Genomic DNA, 18,573 nt, shown 5'->3' on the forward strand with positions numbered 1-18,573 from the left:
GCACTTGTACCAAGACTTCGGGATGAAATAGGCAGGAAAATCCTGGAAGAAAATGGCCAATTGAAAAAAGAAAACTATCGTTGTCTACTAACATTTCTGGAACTATTCGTTTTTATGTGAGTGATGAAAATGAGAAATTGTCAGTCTATAACAAGTTGGATTCTGTTAAATTAACCATGGCCAAGAAAATTTCTGAAGTTTCTTATAATTTTGTTTTGTGTGAAGTGTTTGACTTTTATTTGAATCATCATGGAAGGGGTGTTTTTGAACAAACTGAACCTTCTGAACATGAATTGATGATACAACCTTCTTATCAAATATTTTCACATGAAGACACCTCCGAAGAACTCTTCGTTGTTACTCAGTCAGCTAAAGAATTTAATCAGGCTCATAATCATGCAACTCAAGAGAACTGTTCGCACGCCTTAAAACTGAAAGATATAAGCATTGTGTTAAATGGGACACGTCTCATCATATTGAAGGGGGAAAGTTTCAAGCAAATACTTGTATTGTTCATGGCTTGTTGATGTCTGGACTTCATTTTGTACAATTATGAAAGATTTTGTACACATGCTAACTTGGGAGTTTGTTCTGAGGCATTCTTTATGATCATCATGGTGACATTGTGATTGATATGGCTAAGGAATCGTGTGATGGCGCGGCAAATGAGGCTGTGTGTATCACATTGTTGAAATCTATTGATCAGAAAGAATATCGAGGCATTGACATTATGACAGAAAAAATGCTTCTGAGAGCGACATTGTCGCTTTGAGTTGCGAGACCAAGAAATGTGTTCATGCCGAAGTAGTTACAAGTGAGGATGATCTCATTTTCAATATATGGCTTTCATACATTACCAGCCAGGTTGCACAAGCAGGGATCACGGACCCTGACTTCTTGTCCCTGGTGGCCAGAGTGGCGTCGCTGGAAAGATAGCATGACTAAACCACACATGCCCACGATTAGGTGTAGTCGTTTTACTTGAAGTTTCTGTTTAAAATTTTCAGGGTCAGGCATGAAATTCAACGAGCATTAAAAACACTGCCAGGTTTACATTCGTATTAAGCATCTGCTGTCTGAGGGATGAAGAGATTATGTCTAGCCAAGGGAGTGTGTTTGGGTCTCCGTTGATCTTGTACAATGGTTGTCCTTTGCATTTGATCTTTTTGTCAAACTTGGATATGATGTGCAAGGCCAGGCTATAGACCATTCTCAATGAGGCTAACGTAGGCCAAGTCACATTCGCATAATGGCGGCGATTGCAAAAAAATTAAATGTAGTTTCCTTATTTCAATTTTTCGTTCGTGGAACACTATATTCAGAAACTGTCCACTAGATCTGGAAAATCACTGATGGGAAATGGATGCATTTACTTTTCTGAAGCATAGTAAAAATTATTACCAATTTCACCCTCCCTTCCTCACTCCCTTCCTCACTCCCTTTCCAAACTCCTCATTAATTTTCTAGACCGCTTGAGTGGTTCTAGTGGTAGAGCCTCTGCCCGAAGATCGGAATGTCCAGGGTTTGATCCCCGGCCGCGTCATACCAAAAGACATTAAAAGATGGTACTTCTTGTGACCCTGTCTGGTGCTCGGCATTGAGGGGCTAAAACAAGGACTGGTCGGCTCGGAGATGGTATACTGTGTCTGAGTGGGGTATTCATATTAAACTGCGGCATGGTATCTCAGTGAGCTAGCATTATAAATTGCCATCAGTCCGTACTAGTACAAGCAGCCACACAAACACACACACTAACATGCACGTCGCTATACAAGTGCAATAATCTTGGACGCGACGTAAAACCACATTTCACCTCACCTCACCTCACCTCACCTCACCTCACCTCACCTCACCTCACCTCACCTCATTAATTTTATCATTTCATTAATTCTGTCCACATACACAAAGCCACTTCCCATATCATCAAAAGTTATTGATAGTAACATCTATGTTATCTCACATCTTATATTTACCATAGACCTAAATGTCTATTAGCTACTAGGCCTACCTACACTTATACTTGGCCTAACACAGATAAATAACATTCCCACCCAATCACATGTATTCAACAAAGTCAGCATTTCTCCACATTTACTTGCATGACATTAATGCAGTGGAAAGACCCTAAAATCCCCACGGGCATCGTTTCTACACAGAGGCACCCAGCAGTAATCCTTTCTACCCTGGGTCGCCATTTCCATAGTGTGATTGCCAGATTGGTCATGCATATTGGCTAAGAATTGTCTATAGAAGTAATATCGTGTTAAGTGTTCTTGGCATGTACTGTTTTGTTGGTCATCTATCCCCTACAACTCCACCTTGGTCATATGGCTGATCACCTATAAACACTCATCATTATGTGGTCCCTTAAAGTAGCGTTGTTGTGAGGGATCACTGTAGTCGGAGTTATTTTGAGGAGTTAATTCTTCATGACAATGTCGACACATGTCATCTGCAAACATCATCTCAGTTGGCATAAACGGTGTTTCATTTCATCCCAAACATTTTCAATGGGCAACAGATCTGGAAAAAAAGCAAGCCAAGGGAGTGTGGGTATGTTCAGTTGTCCAATGAAGTCACACTCCAACCATCGAATGCAGAATGTTGAACATATCATTGGAAGTCTCGGTCAGATGTTGTACTCTCGTTATCGATTCCTCACAGTCCTTGCACTAATTGAATGTTAGCCAGGGATACTGAAGGCTGTCAAAGTTGCAGTCTGAAACCACTTTCGCAGGTGAACTAAATAAATATGATTATCCTGCTGTCACTCATGAAAGTCCAGAATGTGGTCGGTCCCTAGTGTTGAACGTCTATGGTACTGACCCTTGAAGGACTGTATGGTGTGAATGTCTAGCAACAACGTTTTGTGGAATCCCGGTTTCAAGTATTCAATTGCATGCAACCACTCATTTCCCGATAGTCATGGAATAACATTCACAAGGTTGCAACAAAGTTGCTTTTCACAGTTAAAACAGTTCAAGGAATTGACTAAATTAAGGAGTTTCTTTCTGATGGGATTTTATGCCAGCAATGACCAGGATGCATCTGCAATTTTAGGATCATCATGGGTAATCATGACAAAGTGGTACATGTGATTGTCAAGCATGATTCTGAAAAATACCTGGCAATTTTATTTAATGTGAATTTTAATGTTGCAGAGGATTATTTTTTTTCCCTCTGTTATGTTAAAAATAAGCTCTCACAGCATATACTCACCTATTTTGAAAACTTATCAGTCACAATGAAAGTTATGGTTAGAGCCAAGTGTAATGGAGCCCCTATATCCAATGGTGAAGAACATGGGTAAAGGTTGAATCAGATACACTAATTGATGATCTGTTGCTTGAACATTTCATTGCGCCCACTTTGAAAAACATGGGAATGTAGCATTCAGCATATCCGTCTGTCCTCCGTTTCCAGAGCAGAACTCATAAACCGTTGAATATTTCTTGTTGAAACTTGCTATTCTGATCGGTCGAGTTTGAATATTGGTGATGTAAATATTATTTTTACAGAATTATTGCCCTTGCTCCATGCTTTTCAACTTGGTGCATGGTGTCTGTAATGTGGACAACTTTTCTCAGAAACATTGCATGCTTATCAAAGAGACATTTGTCAAGGCTGTATTTGGAAGATGGTCCCGTAAATTATTTTTATCCAGAGTTACTTTGGGGTTTTCCCTTGACACATGTTTGTGGATTTTGAGCATACACAGTTACTGCCCTTGTTATTTTACAAAGTGCATAGTGTCTGCAATGGGGACAAGTCTTCTCAGAAACGACTGAAGTAAGCTTATCTCAGAGATACTTTTCAAGACTCAGAAGGGGCTTTTTGTGTGTTATGAATTTCACATTAAATAATCTTTTTCTGATGACATAAAGCGACCCTAGTGCCTGTCCCTTCTTAAGGCTTCATAGGACTCTTTTTTTTTATTGTTTATATTCATTTAAGAATTGACTCTCACTTTGTGTGAGTTCATTGGAGTATGAACCTTCATAGAGTGAGGGCCAAACTGTATGAACGTCGGAGCTTGCAGTCAGAACTACCTCAGTACGTCAGTCACAATGACAGCGCGTCGTAATACATTTACATGAAGTACAAGTAGTATAGGTAATGGGGGTTCTGCCGCAACCCCACTGGAGCCAGATTTATATACCTATACTGCTACTACAGATGGAATTTTTTATGCAAAAATGATGATGCGATTTAACGATCGTCATGAATTGTATTCAAGAGGGCGTCTTTTTCTTCTTTGGCACCCCCGATTTCGGCACCCCCCTGCAATATTTTTTCTACTAGAGCAATAGGATGTGCACAAAGCATACAACTGTGCCCAACGAATTCCCAATTGAACATTTATGCCCAACCATAGTTGGAACAAAAATGGAAGAAGTGAAATATACAACTATGGAGAGCATGGGCATACGCGCAGAAATGTCTGTGTTCCAACATATACTAGTGGAGAATGCATACGAAGACAACTTGCTACCAGATATATCCAAGGTAGACTATTTGGAAGGAAATCTGGGTAGAACACATCTAGAACCTTTGGAGGGCCTACCAACATTTGTAGACGATATGTATGTATTTTGCTATCTAGAAGAAAACAATATAGTATCTCTACGGTGATCTGCGTCTTGTACAACTGGAGAAAATGGATCTGCAAAACGTATACTACAAGAAATACAAATAGCAACGAGGAAAGTATACGGATGTCGCGTGCATGCTACTATTGCAAATGCAATTGCCTATATAGGAGGCTCCGACAGCAAAATACGAGACACAATACAACAAATACAAAAACAAACAGAATGCAAAGCGAAGAAAAAATGGATGGAAAGATTTTCCAACGAAGAACCCAAAGGTGTTCTGTAAATCTTGAAATTAACGTGAGCGGAATTAAATGTGAAAAATGCGAGTGGTCTTTGTTCACATTATTAAACTTCGCATTTATATCAGCAGTAAGACATTGATTTTTTTTGCAGCACTGGTAGTAAGTATATAAACATTGTCATTCAAACACTAATTACATCCTGTGAATTGTCACTGCTGGGGTCAAGACAAGCGTTCTACTTACTTATGTCATCACTGATCATACCTGCAAGTCCAGACAGACGCCACCAACGCAACACGGTGTCTTTGTTCTTTGCGACTGCTTCAAAGGCCGACACGAGCCAGCGCATGAATTGTACTTAAAAGTACTTTACTCAGCGCTAATAAGCAGTGCTATTTGGTGTATGATTGGGTTAATGTAAGGATGGATTACGGTGACGATTCTTCTGTAAACCTGACAGAGGACATTTTCTTTATACACAAATCCACTGATGCTTGAGAGGAGGTGGGTGTCGCATTCATATTGAGTCGCGTTTTTGGCTAGTGACCAGTGGTTGCATTCTTTTGGAGACGCATTAGTTTCATGATTTACAGTATTTGTATGCAAAATTGATGTCTCCGAGTTGCCCCTAGAGGAAACACAAAAGAGGTTGGATGCACTACACACTTTGCAACTATATTCCTTCGGATACGAGATATATTCCATAGACTATACTAGAGACTTTTCTGGTGTACTAGATAGGAAAAAACTAGTGGAATACCTACAAAGCGAGGGATACTTTCTACAAGGTATACAATACGATTGTGGAGAAAGAGATGGAACAATTCTAGACAATACAGCGTTTGTAGGAGAACATGTATGTACTTAGCTATACAGTAGGAACAATAGAACATTTTCTGCGAAGGTATACAACAAAGTTGTTTCCAATTTCGAAGAGGGGGACGTTCGGAATCCAATAGGAGCACATCTTTGCGAATACGTAGATTGCCCAAATAGACACCTACGAAAAACATTTTTGCATCCAGACGTACAGAAAAGAGGTAGATCTCGAATAGAAGTATCTGTGTATGCACCAGATGAAGACATAGGACCTTGAGTTGTAGACGAAATTCTAGAGTTGGTATCCCCCAAAGAAGAACCACTATTTCTCGAAAAACATCCAGAAAACCAATGGAGAAACTTGGCAAAGAAATTGGATAGATCATGTATAATCGCCTCTAGACCTCTTGGGAAGATATTTGCAGCATTGTATGCACACACAAAAACTAGGAGAATAGCAGGGATATATATACATCGGGAAAAAGAGACAGTAGAAGATCCGAAGAAATGGGAAAAAGCAGTAGAATTTGCACTTGGAGACTTTGGGTTTCGCGCTTGTCCAATATTTCGTATAGACATCCTATCTTCTACAAACGAAGGTGTAGAGTTTGGTCCACTTCAGTGCTATACAAAAGCAAAGGATTCCAAAACAATTCTTGCGCCGTCCAAACGACCAACAAAAATATCCAAGGCAGATACAAACCCTTCCATGCTTCTCCCAAGCACAGAACACATAGAATGGATATTCCGGAAAAACAAATCCAAGAGAATAGGAAAAGAAGTTTCCCAATTCCAAGCAATAGAAATGGAAACCAAAAGACAAATATCCACTCTTTCCAGATCCAATAGAGAACAAAGATTGCAAGACATAGAAGACTGGTTGGATAGCAATCTATGGAAAGAAAATATTGCAAAATTACACGAACAAAGAATACAAAAAGAAAAGGAGGAAAGGAAAAAGAGAGAACATGAAATAGAAGAAATACAAAAAACATACAAGAATATAGAAGAATATAGAATTGCATCTACAGATACCAAAAATATTGTAGAAGAAAGTTTGGGGGACTGGTGTAGAAAGATGTCCGAATTTTCTGGAAAAACTATTTCTATACTCGGATGGAAAGGAGAACGTGTTGTAGCTAGATGTATATAAAATATCAAAAATGTAGATGTATATTGTTTTCTATCTATTTGATCTAGAATTACTAGAACCAATTGCACAACATATACTCACACGCAAAAGAAACGCAAGTTGTTTTAAGCAAATAGGTAACAAACACGGAACCATAAATTGATACGAGTTTTAGCATGTAGTGAAGCCTGATGGTGTTATCAATATTTTTAGTTGCATTTTGGAAGTCCCGAGTAAAAAGGCAACATAAAAAACGAATCGCCAAAACGCACCATTTCAATGAAATGTGGGTATCATGCACCCATTTCTCGCGAAATCGAAAATGCACGAACTGTCACAAACTGTAGTGGGTATAAAACTGTGGCCGATTCTTGGACCTACCACTCCTTGGTCAACAATGCCACGCCTAACTCAAATTCAGAGAAACCAGGCTATCGGAGGTTTGGAAGCTGGAGAGTCTGTCCAAGATGTTGCCCGTCATTTCAACATTAACACAACCACATTTACCATCTCCTGCACCAATACAATGCTACACAGACCACAGATGACCTTCCTCGGAGCAGTCGTCCTAGGGTAACTGTCAACACCAGCAACATCCGTTCCTAACTGCAAGTGAAAGTCCTTGACAGACCATAGGAACACATAATCGACACATTAGCCGGGACACTGTGATCCGACGTCTCCGTTCCAACATCCTCAGATGTCGCCGACCAGCACGTCGTCCTGTTCTCCAACCCCGGCATCGACAAGCACGACTTCAGTTGGCACAGGGTCATCACAATTGGTGTCATCGTGAGTGGAGGCATGTCATCTTCTCTGATGAAAGTCGCTTTTGTGTCTCCCATGCAGACGGAGATAAGAACCTCTAAAACAGCCTACTGCCTACAGAAAATCAAGGACAGTGTGGGTCGTCCAGGCAATCTCTATAAGTTTACTTATTCTTTGATGGGCAAGAAGACGGAAAAGACTGCCAAAATCAGCAAGCAGCAAAAAATTAGCCAATGATTTTAGCAACTACTTTGTCAACAAGATACAAAAGATTCGACAAAGCCTAGATGAGTAGTCAATCCATGACAGCTACACAAACGTCATTCCAGATTGTTTACGTGACAGTCCCCTGCTACTACATGACATGCAAAATGGTGAACCTCTGAAGGATTTGAAACCGTTCTCAGAACTAGAAATCCGGAAAATGATCACTGACTCAAAACCTACGTTCTGTCAACTAGATCCAATTCCAACAAAGATCGTCATTGATCACCTTGACACTCTACTTCCTGCCATAACAAAGATTATCAACCTTAGTCTTTCATCAGGTGAAGTTCCTCAGAGTTTCACAAGGAAGCTATAGTTAAACCTCTCCTCAAGAAGCCTGGTCTCAATCCCAATTTGCTTGAAAACGTCCGGTATCAAACCTACCTTTCATCTCGAAAGTGCTTGAGAAGGCGGTAAAAATTTGACTTTCCGAACACCTCGATGCCCATAACCTAGTGGACAAATTCCAATCCGCATATAGAGCTAATCACAGCACAGAGACTGCATTACTTAGAGTCTTAAATGAACTCCTTACATCTGCAGACAGAGGTAACATAAGCTGGCTTGTTCTACTTGATCTGTCTGCAGCATTTGATACCATAGACCACATCAAACTTTTGGACTGTTAACACCATCAGATAGGACTAGAAGGAAATGCTCTCAAATGGTTTACATCATACTTAGATGGACGGTGTCAGTCAGTCAGTCACTGTCAATGAGGCAACATCAGATAGTTTTGTTCTCATTTGTGGGGTTCCCCAAGGGTCAGTTCTGGGCCCCATTCTTTTCAAACTGTACACTAAAGGTTTGGGTCATATCATCTCTAAGCGACTACTGAGCTACCATTGCTTCCTATGATACGCAACTGATGAAGACTTTCATGTCATCTGAAACTGAAACAGAGCTTCAAAAAGTGAAAGATTGCACCAGAGCTATCAAGCCGTGGATGACTGAGAACAAACTAAAATTAAACGACAGCAAGACGGAGGCTTTATTGATTGGTACCCGAACAAATCTTGAGAAAATGAGAGTTAACAAGATTCTTGTTGGTGATTCCAATATCGAATTCTCAAAATCAGTGAAAAATCTTGACGTTTATCTGGACAGTGGACTAACTATGGAACAAAAGATATGTCTCAAAGTCCTGCTTCTTTCATCTCTGCAACATTGGAAGTGTTCGACATCTACTCACAAAAGAAGCTGCACACATTTTGGCTAGATCTTTAGTTATATCACGGCTTGACTATTGCAACATTCTCATGAGTAACATCACAAATGATCAACTCCACAGGCTCCAATGTGTACAAAATACAGCAGGACGTATCATCACAAAGACATCAAAATGGACTCCAGTAACACCTGCTCTGATGTCGCTGCACTGGTTACCACTCAAAGCCAGAATTGAATTCAAAATTCTAACCCTGGCCTACAAATGCTACATGGAAACAGCCCCATTATATCTCACCGAACTACTGCCTAAATACAAGCCTTCCAGATCTCTCTGTTCTCAGAATAACCACCTGTTACAAGTCCCGGAAACCTGTCTCAAAACCTTTGGTCAGAGATCTTTCCAGTTCTGCGCTTCCTCGCTATGGAACAAACTACCATCTGATCTTAAGCTATCGCCATCGCTTTCATCCTTTAAGGCTCATCTGAAAACACACCTTTTCACACAACACTATCAACTCTACTCCCCCTTTCATTAGCATTACTTGCTAAAACTATGTAGCGCCATGAGCATTAACTTGGTGAATGGAATCTGGCGCAGTATAAATGGACTTATTATTATTTTAGGCGGAAGAGTCAGAATTTGGCGGCGTCTAGGTGATCGTTTCGCTGACAGAAACGTTGTTGAAAGGGATCCATGGGGTGGACCTAGTGTCATGATATGGGCAGGGATTGGACTTAATGCGAGACTTGGACCCATGTGCTTTCTGAATGTTGGTCAAGGTCGTGGACACGGCGTCACTGATCAGCGGTATATCGACCAAGTGATCAGACAACTTTGTTGTATATCTTCATGGAAAATGTTCTATTGTTTCTACTGTATACCCAAGTACATACATGTTCTCCTACAGACGCTTTATTGTCTAGAATTGTTCCATCTCTTTCTCCACAATCGTATTGTATACCTTGTAGAAAGTATCCCTTGCTTTGTAGGTATGCAATTATTTTTTTCCTATCTAGTACACCAGAAAAGTCTCTAGTATAGTCTATGGAATATATCTCGTATCAGAAGGAATATAGTTGCCTGAGTAGTGCATCCAACCCCTTTTGTGTTTCCTCAAGGGACAACTGGGAGACATCTATTTTGCAAACAAATACACCTTTGGGTTCTTCGTTGGAAAATCTTTCCATCCATTTTTTCTTCGCTTTGTATTCTGTTTGTTTTTGTATTTGTTGTATTGTGTCTCGTATTTTGCTTCCGGAGCCTCCTATATGAGTCATTTTCAAAAGATGTCACTATTTCTGTCCGAACCCATTACAAAATTTTAAAAAAATATATTGACTTAGCAATTTGTACAGATTATCACCTGCAAAGTAATGCATCTAGTAAAATGGTTATTTTCAATCATTGTGTCATATTATGTGTTTTTGATGCGTTTTAAATGGGTAGAAAGTGCATTTTTGGCTGTCCCAGTACATTTAGCTTCAAATTTGAGAAACTGTCATTTTATAAATATTGGCATATATATAATATTACTGTGGTTATCTTATAAAAACAAGATTCATTTAGGAATTTCAGTGTGTAATTTCAATCTAACTGATATAATTCCTGAATTATGATTATATATAACACCGTCCTTAGATTTTGTGTCTTTCCTGTAACACTTAATAAAACTTTGGAATAATCAATGATCCCCAATACAAGGATATCAGTACTTTCTGTCATGTCTAGTACTATTTCCTATACAATAGAAGTGTGATGTGCCATGTGCACCAGGAGACAAATAAGCACCAAAAGTTAACCAAAAAGGTAAGGAAATGATGAGTATTTTCATTTCATGTCTTTCCCATAACGCTATGATTCAATGGAACAGATGCAAAATAGTTATTTCAAGATCCAAGATTATGTGCCAATTCATGAACAGAAAATTGTGTGAACATTCAGCTTCATGAAGGGACCATTAATTAGTCAGTATAATTTTTTATCTAATGATTTGTCTTACCTGTAACAGTCTTTCCTGTAACACTAAATTTTGTTACAGCTAAGACAGATTTTGTTATGGTAATGACTTTCTTCACTTAATAAGCTATAAAGTAAGAAAACTATTACTTTCTGTTCTTTTTCAACATTCCAACTGAATATTTTAATTCAGCAGTTTGAAAGACAAAGTTGTATTTTACTATTTTGAGCAACATTGTCAGAACATATGGTTTTTATAAGAAATGTGTTACAGTAAAGACATATTTTGTTATTGTAATGACATTTTGCAATTGAAAAGTTATAAAGAAGCAAAGTAAATTACTCTGTTCTTTTTCAATATTCTAATTAATTATTTCAATCAAGCAGTTTGTAGGATAAACTTGTGCTTCATCATTTTATGCAAAATTATTGAAACACCTAATTGTTATAAGAAATGGGTTACGGCAAAGACAGTTTTGCTTCAGTAATGACATTCTACATTTCCATAAGACAATCAGAATCAAAGTAACTACTCTCTGTTATGTTTGATGATATATTGTACTAAAGGGATCAATGAGATTTTAGTTACTTGTTCCTAAGCTTGCTAAAATAAGTGTTTATGATTTCGTAGTTAATATGGTACCATGGTTATAGAAAAGACAAACTTTACATTTAATATAGAATCATGGCAGTGATCATGAAGTACCTAATAGCTTATGGGTATTTTCTATTTTAAAAGGTCAAACAAGTTTTAGAATACGAGTTTTGGAGAAAAACATTTCTTCACTGCACTAAAATTCAACTCTCCACGCTTCTTTATTTTCTGAAAAAGGTCTTTGTTGGCAAAGACAAACACTCAAGTATGACAATGTATAGATTTCATTACATCATCAAAATAATTTGAAATTCACTAATGCTGATTTCATGAAGGTTTACTGAATAGCAATGTTTGCTTGACTGGAATACAAAGCAACTCCAAAGTGGAATTTCAGAGTGGAACTGTACAACTAAATTAACCATGGCAGTGACAAATGGTGAGCTGTATCCTTGTACTATGTTATCAAATGGTAACTGCTCACCATCATGTGGCAGTGTACTTGCTTTTGGGACAATTGACAGAGCAGACGAAATGACAGTGAAAGTAATCTCTGAACTTGTTGCCAATGAAGCCAAAGATCTTGATGGAAATTTCCAGTCTCAAGGCATAAAGGAAGGATGTCAGTGTAAAGAGACATAACTTGCCACGTCATTATGCTCAGTATTCTGACATATATGTTCCAGGAACTTGTCTCACAGACAACATAGTCCAAAGCATATTTCGACTCAAAACCCTCAAAGTGAAGAGGGACAAGTCTTTTATGGGAATCTGGCAAATTCACACTTTGGCCAATGTTTTGAACAGACCACCATACGCAATCTACCCCAAACGTGGTTAGTGAAGGAGAGAAGGTGAAGGCTGAAGATGCTGTTAGAGATAGAAAGAAGGTGAAGATGAAGAGGCTAGTGATGGGGAAAAGGTGAAGGCTGAAGACGAGGAAGCTAGTAATGGAGAAAAGGTGAAGGCTGAAGATGAGGCTAGTGATGGGGAAAAGGTGAAGGCTGAAGACGAGGAAGCTAGTAATGGAGAAAAGGTGAAGGCTGAAGATGAGGCTAGTGATGGAGAGAAGGTGAAGGCTGAAGATGAGGAAACTATAGTGAACAAAAGAAGGTGAAGGCTGAAGATGAGGAGGCTAGTCATGGAGAGAAAGTGTAGGTTGAAGATGAGGAGTCTAGTGAAGGAGAGAAGGTGAAGGCTGAATATGAGGTTAGTGATAGAGAGAAGGTGAAGGCTGAAGATGAGGAAGCTAGTGATGGAGAGAAGGTGAAGGCTAAATATGAGGTTAGTGATAGAGAGAAGGTGAAGGCTGAAGATGAGGAGGCTAGTGATGGAGAGAAGGTGAAGGCTGAAGATGAGGAGGCTAGTGATGGAGAGAAGGTGAAGGCTGAAGATGAGGAGGCTAGTGATGGAGAGAAGGTGAAGGCTGAAGATGAGGAGGCTAGTGATGGAGAGAAGGTGAAGGCTGAAGATGAGGAGGCTAGTGATGGAGACAATCATCCCAAAGTTACAGAAAACTCCAGAATCATCTCATTGTGAGGTTGACAATAACATTTGGTCTACAGTTAAAAGCCACTATGAAGGGGTATAATGTCTTGGGAAGACAGCTATAATCTTTCAACTTTCTTCTTAGATGGCTTGATGTTTCAAGTGTTGCATTCCAGGTTGTAGTTTCTTACTTGCAGTTGAAAGTTGTGTTCTAATTGTAGGTCATGTGTTTTCTGACATTTTCTGAATTGTTCATTCTACAAGTTGACCAAGTCTTTATTGTCTCAAGTATACCACAATTCTTTTACCAAATACTTTCAGTGTTTCACAATATTAGTAAAATTTATACTCAACCTAAAAAACTTTGGATTTGATTGTTGATCATAGAAACCATAAAAAGACATGAAAACTATTCTCTAAATGTCTTTCATGTAACAAAATGTTGTCTTCACCATAACTGTCTTCTATCACATCAATCTGGAGATTTCATAATGAGATGGAAATATAACTATAACTACATCTAGTGGTACCCCTGTTTGGTAAACCTTTGTTTACTTATGATAGTGAACTAACTAGGCTGACCAAAACTTTGTTTCACATTGTCAGTACTGTAACGTCTTAGGTCTTTCCTGTAACAGTTATAATGTAGGTCATAGGTAACATTCTTCATATTAATCATTTAAAAATATAAATATAACAAACATGTGCATTGTTATTCAAAGTAACACATTTGCTATTACAGTAAAAATGCGGAAACTGCTTTGTGATCTAAAATGTCATTGTATGGTAATTTGTCCTGTCATGTAACAAACCTTTGTCCTTACTGTAACAGATTTTAGAATTTATCCTTTAAAAAGTTGGAATAAATTTATCAATATAACTGAAAAAGATAATGACTGGTATTACTTTTGCAAGCATTATTATGTACATGAGAAACATTTAAGATAATCTTTACCACTCTTTGCATACTGATGATATGAATTTGCAATGTCTTTTCTGTAACAAATATAGTCAATCCTGTAACATGCATGTCTTTCCTATAATGCACTCATTTAAAAAATATATATATCTTAATATGTCTTTAGTTTCCGCAATGAGACATAAGTTAATCACAGTTTATCTTTGTTCATCAAATAAAAAACCTCCAAGAAATCTTGAAAATTTAGAAATCATAATATTTATGTTGAAGGGGTAACAGTATTTCATAGAATTGACACTGAGTACATATTGGTCATTAAGAGACTAAATAAATGCCCTTCATCCTCTCTTCAAGTTTAATATACAAAAATATGAAGAAATAAATATGTCTGTATGTGCTTTTTGCATTTTCATGAATTTCCAACCAAAATAATTCACACAAACATTGTTATGGGAAAGACAAGCCAAGTTTCAGTTGCCATGGTAACTGGTTATTCCTCTTTCTAAAAAGCATCATTAAGACTTCCATTTGATGTTACTGACAGCCTTAGATATTTGTTACTCCATTTAAACCAAAAAAAGATATTATATCAACCATTGGATTTTGTAATTTTGGAAACTCAAAAAGTGACATCTTTTGAAAATGACTCATATAGGAAATTGCATTTGCAATAGTAGCATGCACGCGACATCCGTATACTTTCCGCGTTGCTATTTGTATTTCTTGTAGTATACGTTTTGCAGATCCATTTTCTCCAGTTGTACAAGACGCAGATCCCCGTAGAGATACTATATCGTTTTCTTTTAGATAGCCAAATACATACATATCATCTACAAATGTTGGTAGGCCCTCCAAAGGTTCTAGATGTGTTCTACCCAGATTTCCTTCCAAATAGTCTACCTTGAATATATCTGGTAGCAAGTTGTCTTTGTATGCATTCTCCACTAGTATATGTTGGAACACAGACATTTCTGCGCGTATGCCCATGCTCTCCATAGTTGTATATTTCACCTCTTCCATTTTTGTTCTATACTATGGTTGGGCACAAATGTTCAATTGGGAATTTGTTGGGCACAGTTGTATGCTTTGTGCACATCCTATTGCTCTAGTGGAAAAAATATTGCAGGGGGGTGCTGAAACCGGGGGTGCCAAAGAAGAAAAAGACGCCCTTTTGAATACAATTCATGACGATCGTTAAATCGCATCATCATTTTTGCATAAAAAATTCCATCTGTAGTAGCAGTATAGGTATATAAATCTGGCTCCTGTGGGGTTGCGGCAGAACCCCCATTACCTATACTACTAGTACAAGACGTCAAAATGGCCTAAACGATAAACGTGACGGGAGAGATTTCCGAAGTTTTTAATGAACCTGTGGCGGTTACATGTGTTAGTCATCATTGATCAACTGGCCGATCATTGAAAGGTGAATAAAGATGCGTCAAACAGACACTAAGGTAAATTCATAGATTGCTGGAGACGGTCAGTGTCAGCCTTGACACGGATCGAGTCGATACTACGATAGTTTAGATGTGCATTTCTTCGTTTGTTCATTAGGATAGGCCTTAGCAAGGATATTCGTGAACAATCATGCAGTCACACTCTGACATTTCTCAATGTATACTGAAATGTTGAGACCAAGAATAAAGGTTCTAAATGATCAGAAAGAACGCTTATGTATGTTTTCGTGCTAGGGAATTCCCAGGGTTTTCCCCAGGAATGTGTAAGTAGTCTGTCAGTGTTATGTCATTTTGAAGAACACGGTCTCGTGAAAAACGTATGAACGTCAAATTGTGGCGTTCATACACTTATGAACGTCAATTTCGTGGTCATGTGACTGACCTTTCGTTCAATGGAAAAGCTGTATATCTTGTAAACTTCAAATTAAAAAGTTATTACTATATGAACAAACAAAGTATGAGTATAATGAGAGGAATGCACATATGCTACCAGGACTTGCCCTTCTGTTCATCTGTCCGGCACTCCCAAAGGAGTTAGAACCTTGACCATAACATGCAAACTGATATTATCCCCGCCCTATAATAAACAGATACATTGCATACATTTGTTTGTTATAAAGAGAATAATACCTTTAATATGATTTATCCTGGATCATAACATGGAAATGGTTCAAATCTTTATGCGACATTTGTATCTAGAGAAATACATGTTCATGCTGTCAGATTTGCTATCCACCCCTTTTAAATGCTGACAGAGTCAAAATTACCAAATATTTGCAGTATTATATACATGTACAGTGCAAATGTATACATATTTTGTCATGATTGCGTAAATATCCAGGTAAGTGATACAGGCCCTATGGGCCTCTTGTTTAAGTTAAATGCAATGTCCAACTGAACCAGTTGCTGTAAGTTGACATTGACTCACACTCATCAGGAACTGGGTTCCATAGTATAACTTAAACATATATTTATCTAACCAAAACTGAATAAATTACACATGTTTTCAATATTTGTGCTTTCTGAAACTGCTTTACTTCCTCAATTTACATGTGTTTTATAACAAGATTATATGAAAACACTACTTTGTTTCAGAGCGATTCTTTCCAGTGGTCCACAATAGTGAAGGTATGGAATCAGGTGGTAGCAGTGGCAGCTCAGGTTCTTCACACCAGCATCAACAGCAGCCACCACCACAACCTCCCCAGGCGGGTCAGCACTCCAGTCCACACACGTCTAGTGTAGTACCTCCAACAGCAGCACCCCCTTCCCCACATAAGTCTCAAGCACATGAGCAGACTTGATCAATATACCTCTCGCCATGAGGCGAATTTTAAAGGAATGCAAAGGCACTGAAAGTGCATGCTTGGCTGTGATAGCATTGTTTGTTACAAATTGTACATTGGTGTGTTCCAACAACAATAACATATTGGTGTTGTATGTTTACTATTATTATCATTATTATGATGACTATTATTCTATATAGTTACCCAATTTTATTCTTTCCTTGTTCAAGAAAGTTGTTTTTAAGACTTACAAGAGATTTGTGAATGGAGTATTTATAAACAGGAAAGTGTAAGGCACAGGTGTTGTATGAGATTCAACTCCAAACACTTCTTCATATTTAACTGGTTTTATTTTATTTGCCCATTTGAGCAGCTGTGATGTTTTATACTTGCATGTTTGAGTATTAAAGCTGTGCTTCCATAACTATGCAGTTTGAAGGTCTTAATGTGTATAGTTAAAAGGTTACTTTTCTATGTTGTTCCATTTGTCAATGACACATTAGGATGTTATGCAATGCAACTTTTCATTTTTGTAATCTGTTAATATTAAACAAAGAGAGAAAGTTTCCAAGATTTGTTATTTTCCTGTCGTGAAAGAATAAGCAGTCCAACAGAGGCAATTCTTAAGGATTTACTTTCCTCATTTGCCATTGCTGCTCCTCCTCCTGCTGTAGCTGCTGCCGTTGCTGCAGTATGAGACATATGCTTTACATCCCTGGGATATTTATGGACACACATGATACTTTTGTTATGGGTTTAGGTCAGTCATAAATTCACTGTTCTACAAAATCATTCTAACTTAGCCTTAGAAGTATTCACTTATAATGGAAGAAAGTTTGTCAAGGTTATTCGGAGTACACTATAGTGATAAATTCACTTTATTGCCCTTAGAAATCTTTTGACAAATCTCTCAGTTCAAACTCTCTAAATAAAATTATTGACTCAACATTTCAGGTGGAACAAAGTTATGTCATTTTGGCTCAACTGACAAAAAGTCAAGTGAGCTTAAGTTGTGGCATACTGTCCATTGTCTGTCCTTTGTTACCTTATCTTGTCTGGAACTGCAAGGCCTATGGAGCTGAAACTTTCATGAATGATACCAGCTATGGTGTCTCTAAAATATGCTCCCCTAGTTCCAATCCGATTTTAAAGATGGCCTCCATCTATGGCTGTCATATTGAAAATGTCATATTTCTCGTGTTACTGCATTTTCATAATCCCTTGACTGTTGAAGGTGAAATTTGGCATGCATGTAACTTCTCATGAAGGTACATCATTAACCCCTGCCACGAAGTGGGGCTGGGGATATGGGAACTGAGTTCGTCTTTCCGTCCATCCATATTTCTGTCTTTCCATCCGTCCGTTTCTCAAAGGGGACAAATTTTCTGAAAAACTATTTAAGTAACAGAAATGAAATTTTACACACTGATATTACTGGCAGGGATAATTCTAGGGTAGGGCCTAGTGCTTTTAGCCCCTAAATTTGTATGCACACCTATGGAATATTAGAAATTTTCATATAAAGGGCCTATGTAATAAAATTCCTGGAGTGAACCCTGTACTGGGCATGATCTCAAATGAGTTCGAAAATCTTTGTCCTTAATTATTGCCATTGCTCCATGCTTCAACTTCATGCATACTGAGTGAAATGGGGACACGTTTTCTCCCAAACTACTGAAATTACATGAATGAAAGTTTGCGTAATTATCTAATAGATACATGTCAAGACTCTTCAAAAATTGGTCCCGTAAATTATTATTTTCCAGAGTTACTTCCCTTGATACATGTTTGTTGACTTTGAGCAAACACAGTTACTGCCCTTGATCCATTTTATTTTACCAAGTTCATAGTGTTTGCGATTGGGACAAGTTTTCT

General features: G+C 38.1%; 1 protein-coding gene across 4 annotated transcripts in view; it reads left to right on the top strand.

Annotated features, from left to right (window-relative positions):
• LOC124110926 (nuclear factor 1 X-type-like) overlaps window positions 1–17,264 on the top strand; it is a 334,632-nt gene extending 317,368 nt beyond the window's left edge. For all 4 annotated transcript variants that reach the window (XM_048399803.1, XM_048399804.1, XM_048399802.1 and 1 more), the window contains one exon: window positions 16,508–17,264. In XM_048399803.1, the coding sequence (XP_048255760.1) occupies window positions 16,508–16,716 (209 nt within the window). In that variant the 3' untranslated portion in view covers window positions 16,717–17,264. The remainder of the gene's footprint in view (window positions 1–16,507) is intronic.
• Window positions 17,265–18,573: the final 1,309 nt, after the last annotated feature.

The sequence above is a fragment of the Haliotis rufescens genome, unplaced genomic scaffold (assembly GCF_023055435.1).
Source record: "Haliotis rufescens isolate VD_foot unplaced genomic scaffold, xgHalRufe1.0.p SCAF_2, whole genome shotgun sequence".
NCBI classification, from domain to species: domain Eukaryota; kingdom Metazoa; phylum Mollusca; class Gastropoda; order Lepetellida; family Haliotidae; genus Haliotis; species Haliotis rufescens.